The sequence below is a fragment of the Bos indicus genome, chromosome 10, assembly GCF_029378745.1.
Source record: "Bos indicus isolate NIAB-ARS_2022 breed Sahiwal x Tharparkar chromosome 10, NIAB-ARS_B.indTharparkar_mat_pri_1.0, whole genome shotgun sequence".
Lineage (NCBI taxonomy): Eukaryota > Metazoa > Chordata > Mammalia > Artiodactyla > Bovidae > Bos > Bos indicus.
In genome coordinates, this window is record NC_091769.1 from 54683635 (window position 1) to 54706509 (window position 22875).

The 22875-nt window shown below is 36.2% G+C and overlaps 1 protein-coding gene across 2 annotated transcripts in view; it reads left to right on the forward strand.

Moving 5' to 3' along the window:
- DNAAF4 (dynein axonemal assembly factor 4) overlaps window positions 1-22875 on the forward strand; it is a 76759-nt gene that overhangs the window by 25845 nt on the left and 28039 nt on the right. For both annotated transcript variants that reach the window (XM_070797511.1, XM_019968789.2), the window contains exons 4-6: window positions 7395-7626; window positions 20579-20724; window positions 22022-22131. In XM_070797511.1, the coding sequence (XP_070653612.1) occupies window positions 7395-7626; window positions 20579-20724; window positions 22022-22131 (488 nt within the window). The remainder of the gene's footprint in view (window positions 1-7394; window positions 7627-20578; window positions 20725-22021; window positions 22132-22875) is intronic.

The window sequence follows — 22875 nt, forward strand, 5'->3', positions numbered from 1 at the left end:
ACAGGTTGCTTTCTCCTGGAGAGTCGATCTTTGTTATGGAGAATGCTTTGGGTATTTCTGTATTTCACAATGATTATTTTTTAAAATTCTTTTTGTAAGGATAATTGCTCTGCAGTATTGTGTGGCTTCTTCCATACAACAGTGTGAATCAGCCATAAGTACACATATATCCCTTCCGTCTTGAACCTCCTCCCACCCGCCATACCATCCCATCCCTTTCGGTTGTCACAGAGTACTGCGTTGAGCTTCCTGTGTTATATGTCAGCTTCCCATTAGCTATCTATTTCATTAATACATATGATACGGTATATGTTTTAATGCTACTCTCTCAATTCGTCCACCCTCTCCTCCCCTCTGCCTCACTGTGTCCAAAATCTCTCTCTGTGTTTGTATCTCTGTTCCTGCCCTTCAGATAGGTTCATCGGTACCATTTTTCCAGATTCCATATATATGCATTAATATGCGGTATTTGTTTTCCTGTTTCTGACTTACTTCACTCTGTATAGCAGGCTCTCAATGATTATTCTTCTCCACCTTCTTCCAGAGTTCTTATTCAGATCTTAGTCATGGTAATCTAGTGGGGTTTCTGATGGTAAAGCTCATAAAAATATGGGGTCACCCTCTGAGACTGTGGCTCCCCAGAGTTTCTCACTGCCGTGCTGGGCCACACTCAGACTCCAGCATTTTGTCAAAGTTACCGTTTAAGTGTTTTTGCCAGCTTATAGCTCCAGTTGCTTCTGGAAAAGACAAGCAGATCTTTGTGTCTTTCTGGACACACTTGTCTCTCTGGGTTTCAGAGTAGCAGTTTTCTCTGTGACTGACTTTTCTGATAGGTCCAGAAAGCTTCGTTTTTAGTGTATCCATCTTTTTCTGTTATAAGGATAGGAATAACAACTTTTTAGCGTGTCAGAATGGAAGCTGGAGCTCCTTTGTTGACCTTTTAGCTTTATATATATATATATATGTGTGTGTGTCTATGTGTATGTGTGTATACATACTCTATATAAATAAACATAATTTTTATGATATGGATATAAATTTTAGGTTATTCAAGTTTTTAATGGTTGCCATATGCAGCTTTAGCTTATCACAATCTATGATCTACTTCAGTTTAACACTGACTCAGTTCCAGTAAAATATAGCAAGTTTGCTTTATACTGCTTCATTTGGTCTCTTTATTTTTGGGCTATTATTGCCATTCATGAATAGGTATATGTATATGGATTTTATAAATAAATAATATGTGTTATAATTTTACTTTAAAAATTATTTTTTTTTAAATCTCAAGTTTTCAAAGAAAGAGAAGAAAAGCAATCAAATACTGTGTTTTAAAAAATTTTAATGGATTAAACATAAATAACATAAAATTTACCATTTTAACCATTTACAAATACATAGTTCAGTCGCATTACATACATTCACATTGTTTTGCCACCATCACCAACCATCCATTTCCAGAACTTTTTTTATTTTCCCAAACTGAAACTCTGTACCCATTAAATAGTAACTTCCCATTCCCCATTTCCCTAAGCCCCTAGCAACCAGCAGTTTATTTTGTATCTGTGAATTTGACTCCTCTAGGTGTCTCATGTAAGTGCCATCATACTATATTTGTCCTTTTGTGCCTGGCTTATTTCACTTAGCATAATGTCTTCAGGGTTTACCTATTTTTTAGCATGTGTCAGAATTTTCTTCCTTTTTAATTCTGAAAAATGTTCTGTTAGTATGTATATACCACATTTTGTTTATCCATTTGAATTGTCTTTTATACTTACCCATATATTTACCATTTCTCATATTCTTCATTCCCACTTACGGATCTGAGTTAGTGTTTAGTATCACTTCCTTTCAGCCTGAAGAATCTTCTTTAGTATATCTTATTGGGCAGGTCTGTGACAAATAGTTTCTCTCAGTTTTCATATGTCTTAGAATGTGCTTATTTCATCTTCATTTATGAAGAATGGTTTTGCAGGATCTAGAACTTGCAGTTTTAATTTCTGTCTGTCTGTGCTTTGAACAACAGGTCTTTCGCTGCTTTCTGTCCTCCATTGTTTCTAATGAAGAATCAGCCTTTAATTGTATTATTATTCCTCTGTACACGATGAGTCCTTTTTTTTGTCTCTGCTTTAAAGATTTTCCAGTTTTTGTTTGGTCTTTGGGTTAATTTAGTAGTTTGACTAAGCTTTATCTAGGTGTATCTCTTTGTATTTATTTTACTCTTGGTTGAAATTCTCTGAAAAGTGTAATGTTCTCATCAGATTTGAGAAGTTTTTGGTAATTATTTCTTGATGTATTTTTAGTTGGAAACTACACATTTTAGTGGTTGGTAATTTAGTCATTAAGTTGTGTCCAACTGTTGCTACCCCATGGACTGTAGCCCACCAGGCTCCTCTGTCCATGGGATTTCCCAGGCAAGAATGCTGGAGTGGGTTGCCATTTTCTTCTCCAGGGGATCTTCACAACCCAGGGATCAAACAGAGGTCTTCTGCATTGCAGGCAATCTCTTGCATTGCAGGTGGATTCTTTATGGACAGAGACACCAGGAAAGATATTTTCGTAGATTATAATAATTCTGAGTTCTAAAAAATTATTTATTGATTGATAGTTGTTTAGTTTTTAATAACTTGCCTGGACTTTAACTGTGGAGTCACACTAGACTCACTTGTGGTAAACAACTGCTGATGTTTCTGCTGAGTTTTCTCATTCTTATTTTTAATTTCTTATGTTTTTTTCCTTAAGTGTCTTCCCTGTGTCTGCATAGCTACTTGTTAGCTAATGACTTGGGCACAGGTGGTAAATACCTTCAGCCTGAAAGGTTTCTACCCCTATGCTGACTGGTCTGTATGTGGATTTGGGAATACATTCAAAGTTAGAGCAAGTTCTCAAGTATCCCTTGGTTTTGTTTTATGCCAGGCTTCCTCAAGTATCCCCCAGTAATGCATCACTTTCTATTTAACCAGGGGTGTATGATGAGTTTATTACAGACCTTCCATGGCTCTCTAATTTACATGCTCTTTCTTTTAATTTTCTGACTAGTCAAGCACTTACCCTGACCGGGACTTCAACCTCAGACCTCAGCTGCAAATTTTCCCTTTTCATTCCCAACCAAATTTACTACTTTTCTCCGCCAAAGCCACAGGTTTTCACTACCCCACCCTGAAATGAGTCCACTGTTTTTGCTAACAAAGCTGCCGGGGTTTTTTTGTTGTTGTTGTTAGTTTCATGATAGTGAAAATGTTGGTCTTGTCATCCTGGCTGGAGTGAGTGGTTGGAAGAAACCTTGGGCAGAAGGGCAGAGCCTCTCACAGCTTTTAACTTGTGACATTAGCAGTTTCTCTGGAATCAACACTTATCAATTTGCAGGCTACCTTTGGTTAATTCCCACTGCCTTGAATTGATTATTTTTGATAAATTTGTCTAGTTTTATACTTAATCTTTATGGATGAAAATTGCCAACGTCTTCATTCTTCCATAAAACCTGCATGTTTACTGCTGTGGATGAATTTCACATTTACTTATTATCAAAATTCCTAAGAATTCTGTTGGTATTTTGATTAGATTTAAATTGACTTATAAATTAATTTGCAGAATGTCAACATATTTAAGGCATTGAGGTTTTCTTCCAGGAATGTGGCATTTATCTCTCTTTATTCAGACTTACATTTTATATTCCTCAGCAAAATTATTTAGCTTACATATAGGGCTGGCTCATATTTTGTTAAGCTTATTTGTAGCATTATAAAAGCTTTTATGGCAATTACTAACGAAATGACCTTTTTTTTTGTATTTTCTGATTGTTGCCAGTTTGTAGGAAAGTTAGTTTTTATGAGTTTGTGTAAGTTGATCCTGTATGTGATTGCCTCTTTGAAATCTTTTCATTTTGATGTGCTGTGCTTAGTCACTCAGTCGTGTCCGACTCTTTGTGACCCCATGAACTGTAGCCTGCCAGGCTCCTCTGTCCATGGGGACTCTCCAGGCAAGAATACTGGAGTGGGTTGCCATGCCCTCCTCCAGGGGATCTTCCCAACCCAGGGATCGAACCCAGGTCTCCTGCATTGCAGGCAGATTCTTTACTGTTTGAGTCATCAGGGAAGCCCAAGAATACAGACTGGAGTGGGTAGCATGTCCCTTCTCCAGGGTATCTTCCCGACCCAGGAATTGAACTGGAGTGTCCTGCATTGAAGGTGGTTTCTTTACCAGCTGAGCTACCAGGAAAGCCCTTTCATTCTAATAGTTTGTCAACTTATTATTTGTATTCTTTTAGGTAGTCTATGATATTATTTGCAAATAATGATGGTTCTATCTCTGTATAATCTGTTTGTAGTTCTTAAAGTTTTTAATTTTAAAAATGTATTCATTGTAAAAATTCTGTAGTGTAGGTTATGCTGTCCAGGAAAATAGTAAAACAATAGTCATATTGGCCTTAGGGAGTTTACTGGAAATATTTCTAATGCATCATCATGAAGTATGATATTGTGTAACTCCTTTTATTGATCTAAAAAATATTTTTTTTCAGTATAAACTAGTATATTGGCATGTACTGAGATCATATTATTTTTTTCTTTTGAGTGCCTAATATAAATAAGAAGCACCATATTTGATCAAGATGTATTATAGTTTTAATATTTTCCTTGATTCAGTTTCCTAGTATTTTATTATTTTTGCATTTTAATTCATAAATGAGATTGGTTTGTAAAGAACATTGCCTTGATAAACCAGAGATTCATTCCAGATTGAAATAATTATAGGCTTCCCTTTCTTCAGGAATTTGGATTAGAAGCTGCTCATTATTCAGTTACTTACATTTGCTGTCTATATTAAACTCATATCCCAGACTGTATGGCATCCTTTTTTGAGCAGTACAAGGGACCTAAAATCCCTTCATGTAAGGTGATTATTTTTCTAGCTTTCTGAATTTTTCTGTTACCACACATTCCTCCTTTAAATGGTATGTTCCCCTGATTGCATTTTGTTAAAAAATAAGACCATCAAGGATTATTTAATGTTTGTCAGTCTCTGTTTCTTTGCTGTATGGAGTCTCCCTTTTCTCTTTATCGTAATCATAAGGTATTACCTTCTTCATGTTTTTCTTTTCATTCCAGTTCATTCTGTGACCTGTTCTTTGATGCCTTTTGTAATTATTCCGCTTCCTCATTAATCCCTGAAGACTACTTTTATGTTTGTGATACAGCCTATTATACATTATATACACATATGTATTTATAGTACATATGCATGTGTGGCTACCCACACATGTATTTCCCTTAACTACATCTTGGCATAATAGAACTTTCTTGTTACTTTTGGTTGTAAGAACAGTCTTATTTTTGGTAATTGAGACTTAGTTTGTGCCTTTATAAAACTTAAAAAAATTTATTCTGCTTAACAGGGATTATGAGGGGTGAAGGTGTTCTGACTCTACACATACTTTTTCCTCCTTCCACGTGTTGGAGCGGAGAGGAAGGAGGGGGAAAAAGGCAAATATATTACTAAATTAGGGGAAGTTGTCATCATCCTTTAGGTTGTGGCTACCTATAGCTAATACTGACTGTTCATCATGACCTGTTGTGAGGCCTTTAAATGCTGGTTAATTGCCCTATGCAGATTTGTCCTGGTCCAACCTGTTGACAGCTCACTGCAGCTCTCTGAACTTGGGACATGTAGTAGTTAGCATCTTGTGTGCTTAGTTTAGGTCTTAGAAGCAATTCTAGGATTACAAGAAACTTCTGTTAGTAATCTATGAAATTTATTTTAATGTCAGTGTTTCACAGTTTAATAGGAAAAAAAATTAGTCTCTAGAGGAGGGTATTAACTCATGCAAATATTTCTTTGGTACTTCACAGTTTTCATACATGTAGTTTTAATTCCATATCCTAAAATAATTCAGCCTCTTATAAATTTCTTCCCAGCATGTCATTCTAGAGTTGTGTCAGATGTCCTATTTAAATGTAAATTAATTTAAATTTACATTAATGAAACCTAAATAAAATGAACAGTTCAGTCCCTCAGTCACGCTAGCTACATTTTCAGTGCTTCATTAGCCACAAGTGGCTAGTAGTACAGAACATTACTACCTCTGATAAAAGTTCTGTTAGACACTGCTTCTCTAGAGGATAGAGGTGAGAAATACTTGTTACCATAGGAAAGTTAGAAAAGTGGAGTTAACCATATATACTAACCAGTTACTCTGTTACACAGATTTTTTTTTTCTTGACCATATGAAGTTTGTGAAAGGGAGAAAAGTTGGCACACAACTGAGCAATGTATTGCTTTCAGATTCATCTGATATTTAGCTTTTCATGTGGAAATTTCAAATAACTTCACTGCAAACATAGTTGGGAGAAGGCAATGGCACCCCACTACAGTTCTCTTGCCTGGACGATCCCATGGATGGAGGAGCCTGGTGGGCTGCAGTCCATGGGGTCGCTAAGAGTCGGACACGACTGAGCGCCTTCACTTTCACTTTCCACTTTCATGCATTGGAGAAGGAAATGGCAGCCCACTCCAGTGTTCTTGCCTGGAGAATCCCAGGGACAGGGGAGCCTGGTGGGCTGCCGTCTGTGGGGTCGCACAGAGTCGGACACGACTGAAGCGACTTAGCAGCAGCAAACATAGTTGACGGCAGGGTTCAAAGTTCAAACATTTCCACCCACCAGAGACTAACTCTCTAGTTCCTGCTTTCTGTATCCCTTCTTATTATGTCCTCATTCCTCAGATGAAGGTCAGTGCAACTTCAGTCCTAAGACAGGAAAGACTGGCATTTTTGAAAGCCAAATGTTTGCATATACATATTTGTGTATATGGAAGGGTTTGAGACAAGTGACTTAACTTTCAGAATAACAAATTTTTCTTCTCTTTTTTTTTTTAAACCAAACTCTTACATATCATCTAATTGAATTTGTGCCTATATTTTACATACAAGTAAACTGAGGCTAGGGAAAGTGACTGCCCAAGAACATATCAATGTGTGTGTGTGTTAGTCACTCAGTCATGTCCGACCCTGTGACCACATGAACTGTAGCCTGCCAGACTCCTCTGCCCATGGAATTCTACAGGCAGGAATACTAGAGTGGGTTGCCATTCTCTTCTCCAGGGGATCTTCCTGACCCAGGGCTCAAACCTGGGTCTCCTGTGTTGCAGGCAGATTCTTTACCATCTGAGCCACCAGGGAAGCCTGAAACTAAGGTATGTGTTCAGTGACACCCAGATTGTTGAGCATTCTCCTAAATCATTGGCCTTTCCTATTTTAATTCTTTATTCATTGCTAACTATTGCTGCAGTTTTAATGACAAGTGTTTAGAGGTGAAAGTAAATAATTATTATAATGAATTTCTTATTTTTAAAATGTTGCTTTTTATATGTTTTAAAGGATTTGGTAATTTTAATTTTTACAGATTGAAGAAGAAGAGAGGAAAAAAATAGAAGATATGAAAGAAAATGAACGGATAAAAGCAACTAAAGAATTGGAAGCCTGGAAAGAATGTCAAAGAAAAGCTGAAGAACTTAAAATAATTCAGAGAGAAGAAAAATTATATCATCAAGAAAAGCAAATGGAAGAAGAGAGAAAAAAATTAAAACATAAATGTCTTACTGGGAATTCAGCATCTAAAAATCTTGCCACAAAAGGTACGGTGATTAACAGTTTCTGGGAAAGTGAGTCATGTTAGTGAAGTATATATGTCATTGTGTGTGTGTGTGTATGTGTGTGTGACAGAGAGAATCTGTCCACAGTATTAGGTCATTATTTTAGTATATGATGTACTACAATACAGAGAATAAAGTGAAAGACTTATTTCTTCCAGAAAGTAATTAAGTTTTCATAATGAGCAAAGATTCAATACTGTTTTTACTCACATGCTTTCTTTAGACTTTTAGGCAAGTATTATCAATTGTGGGTTTAACTCAGGTACAGTAAGACTTGGAGTGAATTAGCAGTACCAGAAACATTCATTTATTCTTTAGAGATAAGAAACTAGGAATTTCATTAAAAGGTCTTTTATTCATGTAACTCAGGAAAGCAAGTACTAATAAGCAGATTTAGTTGTAAACAGATAAGAACTCTGCTGGCTTTTGATTCTGGTATTTTCAAAAATAAGTGAGAGGACATTTTTCTTTATTGAAAACTAAGAGTTTGTTTTTATCTGATATTAGAATATTAAACTTTGTTTTGGGCTTATTTATATTTACTAAATGGAACATTTTGTAGTAAAATCTTACACAATAGTAACTTCATATTTCTTGGGTGATTACTGTATGTCAGGTAATTTTATTGATTGTATCACTGTTTTCTCACAATAGCACTTGGAGTAAGTGCTGTTATTCTTTTTTGTTTTATTTTGTTATTCTTATTTTAAAAGAAAAACATGTTTTGAAAGGATAAACAACTACCCAGTAAGCAAACCTGTAGGATTTGAACCCAGATCTGTCTGATTCTGAAACCTGTATTCTTTTTAAAGGCTATAGGTCTTTACTACTATAACAGTGAGATCTAGCATGTTAAAAAGTCATTTATAGTGACTATTAAGCAATAGCCATTATTAAATTTGTATATTTTTCATGGTTTAATATTGACATGCCAGTTAACTACTATGCTATCTCCTTTAATGCCATTTCAGCAAAATATTGATACAGCTAGAGAATTTGGAAACATCTCCTTCCAAATTTCAAATACTGCTAGACAAATTGATTGTTTTTAAATACTGTTGGAACACAAACATACTTTTATAGGTATGAGGTATCCTGAAGATGCTTAGAAAAAATTCATCCATGGATATAAGGGAAATTAAACATGGTAGAGGGAAAAAATACATGTCACCTTTTTTTTTACTCTAGAAGTCTCCCCCCCCCCCCCCCCTTATTTAAGTTGTGTCATTACAGATGCCTGACAAATGTGGTTACTTTCTTCCATCTTGTTCATACATTTAACAGATATTTATTTACTGCATGTCTCCTCTGTGCTGGAAGTTATGGAATATACATTTATGACTAAACATGTGGCCAGTACCTTCAAGGAACATGTACTGTTATAGATACAGATATCTTCAGTTAGCTGGGATTTGTACATAACTGCTTTAAAAAAATTCACAAATATCTCATTGGTCAATAAAGTTAGACCTCTTGAAGCAGGAAACTTGGCCGCTCCTAAAAAGTCTAATACTACTGTTTCAATGTCACTGTTAACTAAAAATGCTCATTTGATAGCATTTTTAACTATAGGAAGCATATTGTATTATTTTCCCCAGAAACACTCTTGGGACAAGCTACTTTTGTAGTATATATAGAATACAGGTGGTGTGGCAGGTACTGCAGCTTGCCTACTCACTGTGCACTCTTCTTTTCACTGATAGAATCATGACTTGGGGGTGGGGAACAGAAGAAATGTGTCCAGCTAAAAAAAAGTTAACTCTGGGAAATTTGACTCTTGGTTGGATATTTGAAGAAATTAATAATTACATTTTTTTCTTTACATGTGATAATGATATTATAGTTAGATTTATAAAGTCCTCATCTTGTAGAGGTGACTACTGAAATATTTATTGATTAAAAAATACAGTGTCTGAGGTTTGCTTCAAAATAGTGTGGTATGTGAAAGTGGATAGAGGTAATGATGAGTGGTGTTGGCCATGAGTTGATAATTGAAGTCATGTTATGAATGCATGATGGTAATTATTCTTTCCTGTCTACTTTTGTACATATTTGAAATTTTTTATTATAAAATGGAAAAAAATTAAGGATCAAACAGTTATTCATTTTTCAAGGTAATTTTAAATTAGTAAAAAAAAGAAAAAAGGAAAACAAAATTCACCTTCAGCTCCCTCAGACTCTCTTGTAGCCAAGTGACACGTGTATGTCACTTGTATATGCATGTCGCTTGGGTGTATATGTATGTCACACACACATATATATGTATGTACCTTGACACATGTATGTCACTTGTCATACATATGTATGACATGTAGCCAAGTGACACAGCTCTGACTCTTGAAATAGAAATGTGCTAATGATTTATAGAAAAGTATTACTTTTCCAAGATAAGTGTCCCCAGTTCCTTTTTGCTTGCTTCCTCTTTCCTTTTTCTACCTAAGATGAGGATCTATGCCAGGAAATGAATTAGCTATCGTCTTGAGATCATTAAGTGGTAAGTCATATATTAAGAGTGATGGAACAGGGAAGAAGGAGCTTGGGACATTAATAACATTGGAGAGCTTATAAATCATGCTGGAGTATCTTTCTTCATACTTGTTAAGTGAGAAAAACAAACCCATGTATGATTAAACCACTTTAATTGTGTTTGTTATTCATGTATCCTAGAGAATTTTGACTACTGGAAATGGCTAATGGAAGGCAAGGTTGATTTAGCCTTTGAAAATCATTCAGTATAGTTAATTAAAGGAAAAAAGTGATTATTTCAATATTACAAAAAGGCATTTGACAAAATCCAACACCCATTTATAATAAAAATTGCTTAAAAAATTAGGACTAGAAACTTTCTTGATCTGGTAAGGGCCTTATACACAAAAACCTATAGCAAACATCCTATTTACTGATGAAATAATGCATATTTTGCCCCTGAGGTTGAAGAGTAAGGCAAACATTTCTGTTTTTACTGCTTCATTCAGCATTATACTGGAGGTCCTAACTGCTGCATTAAGACAAGAGGGCACATTGGTGGTTGCCTGAGACCAGGAGCAAAAGGAAGGAATGAACTGCACAGAGCTATAAGGGGCTCTTAGAGATGATAGAAATTTTCTGTCTTGATTGTGATTTCATGAGTATGTACATCTATCAGAACTCATTTAATATGCTTTAAGTACAGTTGTTGTACATGAATTATTTCTCAATAAAATTGGAAAAAATGTTTATTATTTTTAAGCATGAAAGCATCAAAGTGTATATGATTTCCTCAAATTCTTATTATTCCACAGTAGTGCTTAGGGCCAGGCATAATGAGGCCATCCCCCAAGTGGTTTCATTTGAGGGTCCTTGCTTTTATGTCTGTTTTTATAAGGGAAAGTGAAATCAATGAACGTTAATTAGTTACACAACTTTGGAAACTTCCTTGTCTTGTTAGGAAGAGCTTTGTTTAAAAGGGATAAACTCTTGAAGTCAGTTACCGGTATCAGTCTGTTGTGTTGAACTAATTTTGCGGTGCTGAGCTATCTTATTTGCTAAGCTACTAAAAGCATTGTAGAGGGAAAGATGAGACTTCAGAGCACATGGATTTTTCCATTCTCAACTTCATAGAACTAGGTATTTCTAAAGGTAGGAGAAAGCATAAGTCTGGAGAAAATAAGGTTGGTTGAAAGTGTGTAAGACTTTGCTTACCAGTTCTCCTCCTCTACCACAGCAGACAGCTGGAGGTTTACTTTCTGTACAGTTGAGGACTCAATGAGATTCTGCTCTGAAAATACAGAGATTGAGGAAAGTCTGCATTAAGAAAATCTAAATACTGATTCAAGAGATCCCTTCAAGTCCTATACTCTTTGCCATATGCATACATGAGCCCAGTGTACCTGGGATGCAGATTGAACAATTCCTCTACAGGGAAGCCAAAACCTTGCAAAAATCTTGTCGTTTTTAATGGCCCAGCTAATTCACCATGCTGAAGCTTATTCATCAACAATCTTCAGATTCATGTACACAACTTCCAGTCAGAATATTTATACTTAGCATTTTTAATATGAACAGATAGCCAAAACCGAACAGAAAAATATAACTTGGAACGACTAGGTATGAAACAAGGAGGAATGGAAGAAAACTTAAAAAGAACCATAATTAACGTCCTCAGAGAGATGAAAACATATTTTAACCTTGAACAAAAACAGACGCTGTAACAAAGAATTTTCCGTAAAAACAGTTTGGAAATTTAAAATGTATAAAACGTTCGATCAGATAGTTGGAATATAGTAAATTTTCCCCAGAAAATAGAAAAAAATGATGAAGAGATTTTAGAATAGAAAAAATGGAACTTCTCTCGTGGTCCTGTGGTAAAGAATCTGTCTTGCAATGCGGGGGACACGGGTTCAATCCCTGGTTGGGGAACTAAGATCCCCCATGCTGCAGAGCAGCTAAGCCTGGGCATTGCAGCTACTGAGCCCGCATGCGCTGGAGCCTATGTACCACCACTGGGTAACCTGCACGCTGCAACTGCTGGAGCCCACCTGCTCTGGGGCCTGCACTCTGCAACTGCAGAGTCCATGCTCCAGAATGAAATCTCCCACATAACACAATGAAGGTCCTGGGTGCCACAACTAAGACCTGATGCAGCCAAATAACAATAAATAAACAGATAAATTAATGTAATTAAATAAAATAGAACAGATGAAACAACTAGAGTATACAGCCACATTGTCCCAACATTCAAATAATAGAAGTATTAGGAAGAGAGAAGGGAGAAACAGGAAAGGAAATAATTATTTTTAATCTGTTTTTAAATTTGGATATAACTGACTTATTATGTTTTAAGTGTACAATATAATGTTTGGATATATGTATATATTGTGAAATGATCACCACAGTAAATCTAGTAAATCTGTCCAGCACCATACATATTTACAGTATTTTTTCTTATGAGAACTTCTAAGATTTACTAATATAAAGTACAGTGTATTAACTATAGTCATCAGGCTATACATTTCATTCCTAGGACTTGTTTATTTTATGACTAGAAGTTTGTACTTTTTGATCACCATCACCCATTTTGTCCACATCCCAACCCCTGTCTCTGACAGTCACCAGTCTGCTCTCTGTAACTATGAGTTCCATTTTTTGTTGTCGATTCTACATGTAAGAAATAATTTAAAAATTTTTTAGTGAGGGGTTGTGGAGGGAGAAAGAAAGGAGGAGATTGGGATTAACAGATACATACTACTATATGTAAAATTACACACTCCAGTATTCTTGCCTGGAGAATCCCGTGGACAGAGAAGCCTGGCGGGCTATGTTCTATGGGTTTGCAAAAAGCCAGACACGACTGAAGCAATTTATCAGCAGCATTTGTAAAATAGAAAAACAGGGACCTGCTGTATAGCACAGGGAACTGTATTCAGTGTCTTGTAGTAACCTATAATGTAAAAGAATCTGAAAAAATATATATTTGTTCCTGCTGCTGCTGCTAAGTAACTTGAGTCATGTCCGACTCTGTGCGACCCCATAGATGGCAGCCCACCAGGCTCCCCCGTCCCTGGGTTTCTCCAGGCAAGAACATTGGAGTGGGTTGCCATTTCCTTCTCCAGTGCGTGAAAGTGAAAAGTGAAAGGGAAGTTGCTCAGTCGTGTCGTATTTGTTCCTAATACTATTTTATTTTTCATTAATCAATTATTGCAGCATTTTGCAAATTTCATTAGTCTATTCCAAAAAGCAGTTTTGGATGTTATTGATTCTTTTATTGTTTATTTGTTTTCTATTCCATTAATTCCTGTGTGTATTTTTATTTCGCTACTCCTAGTTTCTTTGAGTTTTCTGTTTTTTTATATAATTTGTTTGCATTAATTTTTGAATCTTTTAATTCATGCATATGAAGTGTAATACATTCATCAAGTCTTGACATCTTGTTTTTTCATTGTCATGTGGTTACAAATATTTTGCAAGCCATCATAATTTTTTTGGTCTCCAATTATTAGGGAGAATTGTTTTAAAATTTACAAATGTATAAAAAGGCTGGACCAAAACAGAAATGATGCTTAGTTGTGGATGTATCTGGTATTAAAAGTATAGTCTGGTGCTGTAAAGAACAGTATTACATAGAAACCTGGAATGTTAGGCCCATGAATCAAGGTAAATTGAAACTGGTCAAGCAGAAGGTGGCAGGAGTGAACATTGACATCTTAGGAATCAGTGAACTCAAATGGATGAGGATGGGGAAATTTAATTCAGATGACCATTATACCTACTACTGTGGGCAAGTATCCCTTAGAAGAAATGGAGTAGCCCTCACGGTCAACAAAAAAGTCTAATATGCAGTACTGGGGTGCAATCTCAAAAACAACAGAAATGATTTTGGTTTGTTTCCATGGCAAACCATTCAACATCACAGTAATCCAAGTCTATGCCCGAGCCACTAATGCTGAAGAAGCTGAAGTTGAATAGTTTTACAAAGACCTTCTAGAACTAACACCGTAAAAAGATGTCCTTTTCATCATTAGGGATTGGAATGCAAAAGTAGGAAGTCTAGAAATTCATGGAGTAGTAGGCAAGTGTTGGCCTTAGAATACAAAATGAAGCAAGGCAAAGGCTAACAGTTTTGTCAAGAAAACACACTGGTCATAGCAAACACCCTCTTTCAACAACACAAGAAATGACTCTATACATGGACATCCCTAGATGGTCGATACTGGAATCAGTTTGATTTTATACTCTGCAGCTGAAGATGGAGAAGCTCTCTACACTCAGCAAAAACAAGACCTGGAGCTGACTGGCTCCAATCATGAGCTCCTCCTGATTGTAAAATTCAGGCTTTAATTGAAGAAAGTAGAGAAAACTGCGAGGCCATTCAGGTATGGCCTAAATCAAATCCCTTATGATTATACAGTGGAGGTGACAAATAGATGCAAGGGATTATATCTGGTAGACAGAATGCCTGAAGAATTATAGATGGAGGTTCATAACACTGTGTGGGAGGCAGTGACCAGAACCATCCCCAAGAAAAATAAATGCAAGAATGCAAAGTGGTTGTCTGAGGAGGCCTTATAAATAGCTGAGAAAAGAAGAGAAGTGAAAGGCAAAGGGGAAAGGGAAAGACACACCTAACTGAATGCAGAGTTTCAAAGAATAGCAAGGAGAGATAAGAAAGCCTTCCTCAGTGATCAGTGCAAAGAAATAGAGGAAAACAATAGGAAAGAGTAGAGATCTCTTCAAAAAAATTAGAGATAACGAACATTCCATGCAAAGATGGGCACAATAAAGGACAGAAATGGTATGGACCTAACAGAAGCAGAAGATATTAAGAAGAGGTGGCAAGAATACACAGAAGAACTATACAAAGAAAATCTTCATGACCCATGACCCAGATAATCATGATGGTGTGATTACTCACCTAGAGCCAGACATCCTGGAGTGTGAAGTCAAGGGGGCCTTAAGAAGCATTACTACCAACAAAGCTAGGGGAGGTGATGGAATTACAGCTGAGCTATTTCAGATTCTAAAGTATGATGCTGTGAAAGTGCTGCACCCAATATAGCAGCAAGTTTGGAAAACTCAGCAGTGACCACAGGACTGGAAAAGGTCAGTTTCTATTTCTTTTTTTTTTTTTTACACCGGGTTATTGTTACCATCTTTCTAAATTCCATATATGTGTGTTAGTATACTGTATTGATGTTTTTCCTTCTGGCTTACTTCACTCTATAATAGGCTCCAGTTTCATCCACCTCATTAGAACTGATTCAAATGTATTCTTTTTAATGGCTGAGTAATACTCCATTGTGTATATGTATCACAGCTTTCTTATCCATTCACCTGTTGATGGAGATCTAGGTTGCTTCCATGTCCTGGCTATTATAAACAGTGCTGCGATGAACATTGGGGTACACGTGTCTCTTTCCCTTCTGGTTTCCTCAGTGTGTATGCCCAGCAGTGGGATTGCTGGATCATAAGGCAGTTCTATTTCCAGTTTTTTAAGGAATCTCCACACTGTTCTCCATAGTGGCTGTACTAATTTGCATTCCCACCAACAGTGTAAGAGGGTTCCCTTTTCTCCACACCCTCTCCAGCATTTATTATTTGTAGACTTTTGGATCGCAGCCATTCTGACTGGTGTGAAATGGTACCTCATAGTGGTTTTCATATGCATTTCTCTGATAATGAGTGATGTTGAGCATCTTTTCATGTGTTTGTTAGCCCTCTGTATGTCTTCTTTGGAGAAATGTCTATTTAGTTCTTTGGCCCATTTTTTGATTGGGTCATTTATTTTTCTGGAGTTGAGCTGTAGGAGTTGCTTGTATATTTTTGAGATTAGTTGTTTGTCAGTTGCTTCATTTGCTATTATTTTCTCCCATTCTGAAGGCTGTCCTTTCACCTTGCTAATAGTTTCCTTTGATGTGAAGAAGCTTTTAAGGTTAATTAGGTCCCATTTGTTTATTTTTGCTTTTATTTCCAATATTCTGGGAGGTGGGTCATAGAGGATCCTGCTGTGATGTATGTCAGAGAGTGTTTTGCCTTTGTTCTCCTCTAGGAGTTTTATAGTTTCTGGTCTTACGTTTAGATCTTTAATCCATTTTGAGTTTATTTTTGTGTATGGTGTTAGAAAGTGTTCTAGTTTCATTCTTTTACAAGTGGTTGACCAGATTTCCCAGCACCACTTGTTAAAGAGATTGTCTTTAATCCATTGTATATTCTTGCCTCCTTTGTCAAAGATAAGGTGTCCACATGTGTGTGGATTTATCTCTGGGCTTTCTATTTTGTTCCATTGATCTATATTTCTGTCTTTGTGCCAGTACCATACTGTCTTGATGACTGTGGCTTTGTAGTAGAGCCTGAAGTCAGGTAGGTTGATTCCTCCAGTTCCATTTTTCTTTCTCAAGATCGCTTTGGCTATTCGAGGTTTTTTGTATTTCCATACAAATTGTGAAATTATTCGTTCTAGCTCTGTGAAGAATACTGTTGGTAGCTTGATAGGGATCCCAAATAATGGCAATGCCAAAGAACGTTCAAACTACCATACAGTTGTGCTCATTTCACATCCTAGCAAGGTAATACTGAAAGTCCTTCAAGATAGGCTTGAGCAGTATGTGAACTGAGAAATTCCAGATGTACAAATTGGATTTCAAAAAGGTAGAGGAACAAGAGATCAAATTGCCAGCATTCATTGGCTCATAGAGCAAGGGAATTCCCGAAAAACATCTACTTCTGCTTCACTGACTACACTAAATCCTTTGACTGTGTGGATCACAACAAACTATGGAAAATTCTTAAAGAGATGGGAATACCAGACCACCTTACCTGCCTCCTGAGAAAACTGTATGCAGATCAAGGAGCAACTGTTAGAACCAGAACCAGAACAAATCCCAACTGATTTGTTTCACGTTGGGAAAGGAGTATATCAAGGCTGTATATTGTTACCCTGCTTGTTTAACTTCTGTGCCGAGTACATCATGCAGAATACTGGGTTGGATGAATCACAAGCTGAAATCAAGAGTGCTGGGAGAAATATTCATAACCTCAGATATGCAGATGATATCACTCTACTGGCAGAAAGTGAAGAGAAACTAAAAAGCCTCTTGATGAGGGTGAAGAAGAGTGAAAAAGCTGGCTTAAAACTCAGCATTCAAAAAACTAAGGTCATCGCATCTGGTCCCATCACTTCACAGTAAATAGAAGGAGGAAAATAGAAGCAGTGACAGATTTTATTTTCTTGGGCTCCCAAATCACTGTGGATGGTGACTCCAGCCATGAATTTAAAAGATGCTTGCTCCTTGGAAGGAAAGCTGTGACAAATCTAAGCAATGTATTAAAAAACAGAGATATCACTTTGCTGACAAAGGTCTGTATAGTCAAAGCTATGATTTTTCTGGTAGTCATGTACTGATGTGAGGGCTGGACCATAAAGAAAGCTGAGCAGTGAAGAATTGATACTTTCGAGTTTTGGTGCTGGAGAAGACTCTTGAGAGTCCCTTGGAGAGCAAGGAAATCAAAGCAGTCAATCCTAAAGGAGATCAACCTTGAATATTCACTGGAAGGACTGATGCTGAAGCTGAAGTTCCAATACTTTGGCCACCTGATGCAAAGAGCCCACTCATTGGAAAAGTAGGAAAGATTGAGGGTAAGAGGAGAAGGGGGCAATAGAGGATGAGATGGTTGGATGGCATCACCAACTCAATGGACATGGGTTTGAGTAAACTCTGGGAGTTGGTGATGGACAGGGAGGCCTGGCATGTTGCAGTCCATGGGGTCACAAATAGTTGGACATGACTTAGTGACTCAACAACAACAGCAGGTTCTCATTTTTCATTTTTACCCTCAAGTTTTCCACTGCTGAGATCTTAAGTTTGTTTTTCCATGCTCTGGTACATTTCTTTGAGTAATTTACTCAGAAAAGATGGCTAGATGGTGTATTTATTTAGTTCTTAAATATCTAGGAATGTCTCTTGGCTTCATAAGTGAATAGTAGTATACTGGGTATAAAATTCTTGGACATTGTATTAGGTAGGTTCAAGCCAATTACTGAAATAAGTGGTCCAGAGTCATAGATTGGGCATCCCTGGTAGCTCACTTGGTAAAGAATCTGCCTGCAATGCAGGAGACCCTGGTCCAATTCATGGGTTGGAATAATCCCCTGGAGAAAGAACAGGTTACCCACTCCCTGGAGGCTCAGATGGTAAAGAATCTGCCTGCAGTGCAGGAGACCTGGGTTTGATCCCTCGATTGGGATGATCCCCTGGAGGGCATGGCAATCCACTACAGTATTCTTTTTTTTTTCATCAAAAAATTTTTTTTTAAACTTTACAATATTGTATTGGTTTTGCCATATATCAAAATGAATCTGCCACAGGTATACATGTGTTCCCCATCCTGAACCCTCCTCCCTCCTCCCTCCCCATCCCATCCCTCTGGGTCGTCCCAGTGCACCAGCCCCAAGCATCCAGTATCGTGCATCGAACCTGGACTGGCGACTCGTTTCATATATGATATTATACATGTTTCAATGCCATTCTCCCAAATCATCCCACCCTCTCCCTCTCCCACAGAGTCCAAAAGACTGTTCTATACATCATTGTCTCTTCTGCTGTCTCGTATACAGGGTTATTGTTACCACCTTTCTAAATTCCATATATATGCATTATTATACTGTATTGGTGTTTTTCCTTCTGGCTTACTTCACTCTGTATAATAGGCTCCAGTTTCATCCACCTCATTAGAACTGATTCAAATGTATTCTTTTTAATGGCTGAGTAATACTCCATTGTGTATATGTACCATAGCTTTCTTATCCATTCATCTGCTGATGGACATCTAGGTTGCTTCCATGTCCTGGCTATTATAAACAGTGCTGCGATGAACACTGGGGTACACATGTCTCTTTCCCTTCTGGTTTCCTTAGTGTGTATGCCCAGCAGTGGGATTGCTGGGTCATAAGGCATGAAAAGATGTTCAACATCACTCATTATCAGAGAAATGCAAATCAAAACCACTATGAGGTACCATTTCACGCCAGTCAGAATGGCTGCGATCCAAAAGTCTACAAGCAATAAATGCTGGAGAGGGTGTGGAGAAAAGGGAACCCTCTTACACTATTGGTGGGAATGCAAACTAATATAGCCACTATGGAGAACAGTGTGGAGATTCCTTAAAAAATTGGAAATAGAACTGCCACTCCAGTATTCTTGCCTGGAGAATCCCCTTGGACAGAGGAGCCTGGCAGGCTGCAGTCCCTGGGATCACAAAGAGTGGACACAACTGAGCGACTAAGCACAGCACACAAAGTCATAGATCAAATAAGATCAAAATTGAATGTTATCTAATACTTATTATGTAACAGTCATCAGTCTAGGCCTGATAGATGTCTTTGTTCCACAGGGCCTTCCAGGGTGGTGGGTTAACATCTATTGTACCATTATTTGGCTTCCATCTCTGGGTCCAAGGTGGATAATGCAGTTGGCATTGTTTTTTAGCCAGTGGGATGGGGAAAGATGTCCACTGCAGGTAGATTTACCGGTGAAATGATGATCTGTAAATTGTATACATCGCTTATATTCACATTGCGTTGTGTCAGGTTTGGCACGTAACTGCACCTACCCTTAAACAGAGAGGGGAGAATTGATAGGATACTGGATGATAGCATTCCCAACCACAACCATCTATAGAAATTGTTTGTTTAAATTTTTGTTGATGTTACTTTCTAGTTTGAGTCCTTATTCTTTCTTCCCTATCCCCTCTTTCCTCCCTTTGAAATGTTAATTCAGGCCCTTTTCAGTTTTTCTTTAAAGTGGAAATTTTATATCTTAATTATATGTGTTCATTTTGTATCAAAGATATAAACTCTCTGTCATGTTTGTAGAAAATCATTTTTGATCAGTTTTGATATTTTCATTTTTTAGTACCATTCCTTCCTTTTACTTATACAGTTTATATTCTAACATATAGATTAATATCTTCTCTTATATTGACAGAACAATTATTATATCTAACTGCCTTTGTATAGATGTATAGCTTTTCATCATAACTCTTTGCCTGTTCCCATTAGCCTTCTCTAATAGCTGAAAATCTTTTCTGTCATTACCAGGAAGCCTGTAGAAGATAACTGTTATAGGAGCTTATGGAAAGTGATGACTTTGCCTAGGTACCCTCCTGTAGAGTTGACATAGGTTATAAGAGTGCCGTCCTCTATAGTGAATGTAAGTTAGACACTGTGTGGTTTAACAAAGAGAACCCCAGAAAAGTAGCTGAAGTCATTGATTAAAGAACAGATAATTAGCTTCCATAATTTCAATGAGGAATTTTACATTCCTTCCTGTAGAAAATATGTTTGGATTATTTGTATAGAATTTTAAAAGTAACTTTAATGGGTAATTGCCATAAAAGTCTGTTTGATTGTTAACTAGGAAATAAAAGATAAATAACTTAGTTGCTAATATTGTTTCTGAAGGGAGAAATTCAGAAAATATATTTTTTGAGAAGTTAAAAGAAGACAGTATTCCTGCTCCTCGCTCTGTTGGCAGTATTAAAATCAGCTTTACTCCTCGAGTATTCCCGACAGCTCTCCGGGAATCACAAGTAGCAGAAGAGGAGGAGGTTGGTACACTTGCCGTTAGTTACAGTGACCACACATGAGAGTACTTAATTTTTTACTTCATATGTTGAAACTTACTGGATCTGAATTTTTAAAGTATTCATTGCACTACAGATATTACTTCATGAAAAAATTTAATATTTCTTTTTGAGAAAAATATATTTTGCAGGATCTATATTTTTTTGGCTTCAGAATGCTGATGAGAAAACACTGATTTAATAGTCAGCATTTTTGCTTATTCTAGGAGATAATCTGTTGCATGTGCATTTATTTTGTTAAATATATCGTTTTCCATAATAGATTTGTAAACTTTGAGACTATGTGTGTTGTGGTAAGAAAAGATTTGTAAATTTATTATATTATTACAATTAATTAGTAACGTCAAGTATTTCTAATGTGACATTTGGCATTGATGTCTTTCATTTATAAATTCCTGAGCTCTGGGATTTTGAATGTCATATATCTAGTTGTATAAGCACTAAGAATTCTAAGAACTGCTTTTATTAATTTTTTTTTTACTATCAGGTATGAACTGATACCTCTCTCAGTTGAAAAGCTGTGAAAATAATTGAAGTTTCTTAATATATGATGATAATTTATAAATATTAACTTTTTTCTTAATATTAGCAATATATTTCTGTATTTCATTATTTATAAAAGGATTTCTATAACTATAAAATTATAATTATTTTAAAAATAATCTATATATTTTTATAATATAAAAATACATACATATTATAAACAAGAAAAGTAAAATAATATTCACATGAACTACCAGAAATTTGGACAAAGTTTGAACTAGAAATTGTTATATATTTGATTTTAATCAGCTAGTGAAATTAAAAAAAAAATTTGAAAATGTATAAAAGCTGGAAGTTTAAAATCACCATGATCAAATATTGTATCAGTCTGCTTAGAATACTATTACAAAGTACGTAGACTCGCTGGCTCTAAGAACAGACAATTATTTCTCACAGTTCTGGAGGCCGAGAGGATATGGGGGTGGGGTGTAGAAAAAAGCATGCCCTCTAGTTTCTTTCTTCTCTTATAAGGATACTAATCCTGTCTTGGGGGCCTCATCCTCATGACTTCATCCAAACTTAATTATCGCTCAAGGGCCATAGTTCCAAATACCATCACACAGGTGGTTAGGGCTTCACTGTACTAATTTTGGAGCACATAAACATTCAGTACATAACAAATAGTATTTCCATGTTATGTAGGAAGATGGGAAATCTAAAAGGAACAGTTAATAAAATAATACCTTTGTGTCCTTCATTAAACTCATTCTCATTTCAGTGGCTACATAAACAAGCAGAGGCACAAAGAGCAATGAATACTGATATTCCTGAACTTTGTGATTTAAAAGAAGAGGAAAAGAACCCAGAATGGTTGAAGGACAAAGGAAAGTAAGTTGTTTGCACCCTGGCCATGAGACTTATTATAAATCTATGTAGATATTAGTACTTATAACATTTTCTAGATATCTTGACATATGTGTGAATGTGATTGTTGGGAAGAAATAATGTAAGTTTGCCAATTATGTAGGTAGCACCTCTGTGTTTAAAAAGTCAGATCCTATAACAATTAAATGAGATTCTTATTTTTATTTGCTTTTATATTTAAATGTCATGGAAATGAAAAAATATAACATCTTTGGACTGCTTATTAAAGTCTCTTTTAAAATTACTCAGTGTTTGACATAAGTCCTTGCTAATACTTCCCTTAAAATCATGGTTCTTCAAAACTAGAATTACTTTGATTAGTTCTGTCAGTCTTTGAAAGCTTATCAGATTAGCTTGTTGCTCTGTCATGACCTAGATGGGTGGCATGGAGTGGTGGGGTGGAAGGTTCAAGAGAGAAGATATATATACACATATAGTGGATTCACTTTGTTGTACAGCAGAAACTAACACAACACTATAAAGCAATTATCCTCTAATAAAAAAAAATTATCAAATCAGTCTATAAATTATCATTTTATGTCTAGACAATCTTTTTATTTATTTATATGTGACTGTAAATTTTAGACAATTATCAAAAATAATGAATTCTGGTACATTCTGTGGCAATTTGAGTTCATATTTTGAGGCAATTGTAGATATTATTTATTATATCTTATTTTGTATGTTTGTATTATTTTCCTGTTGCTG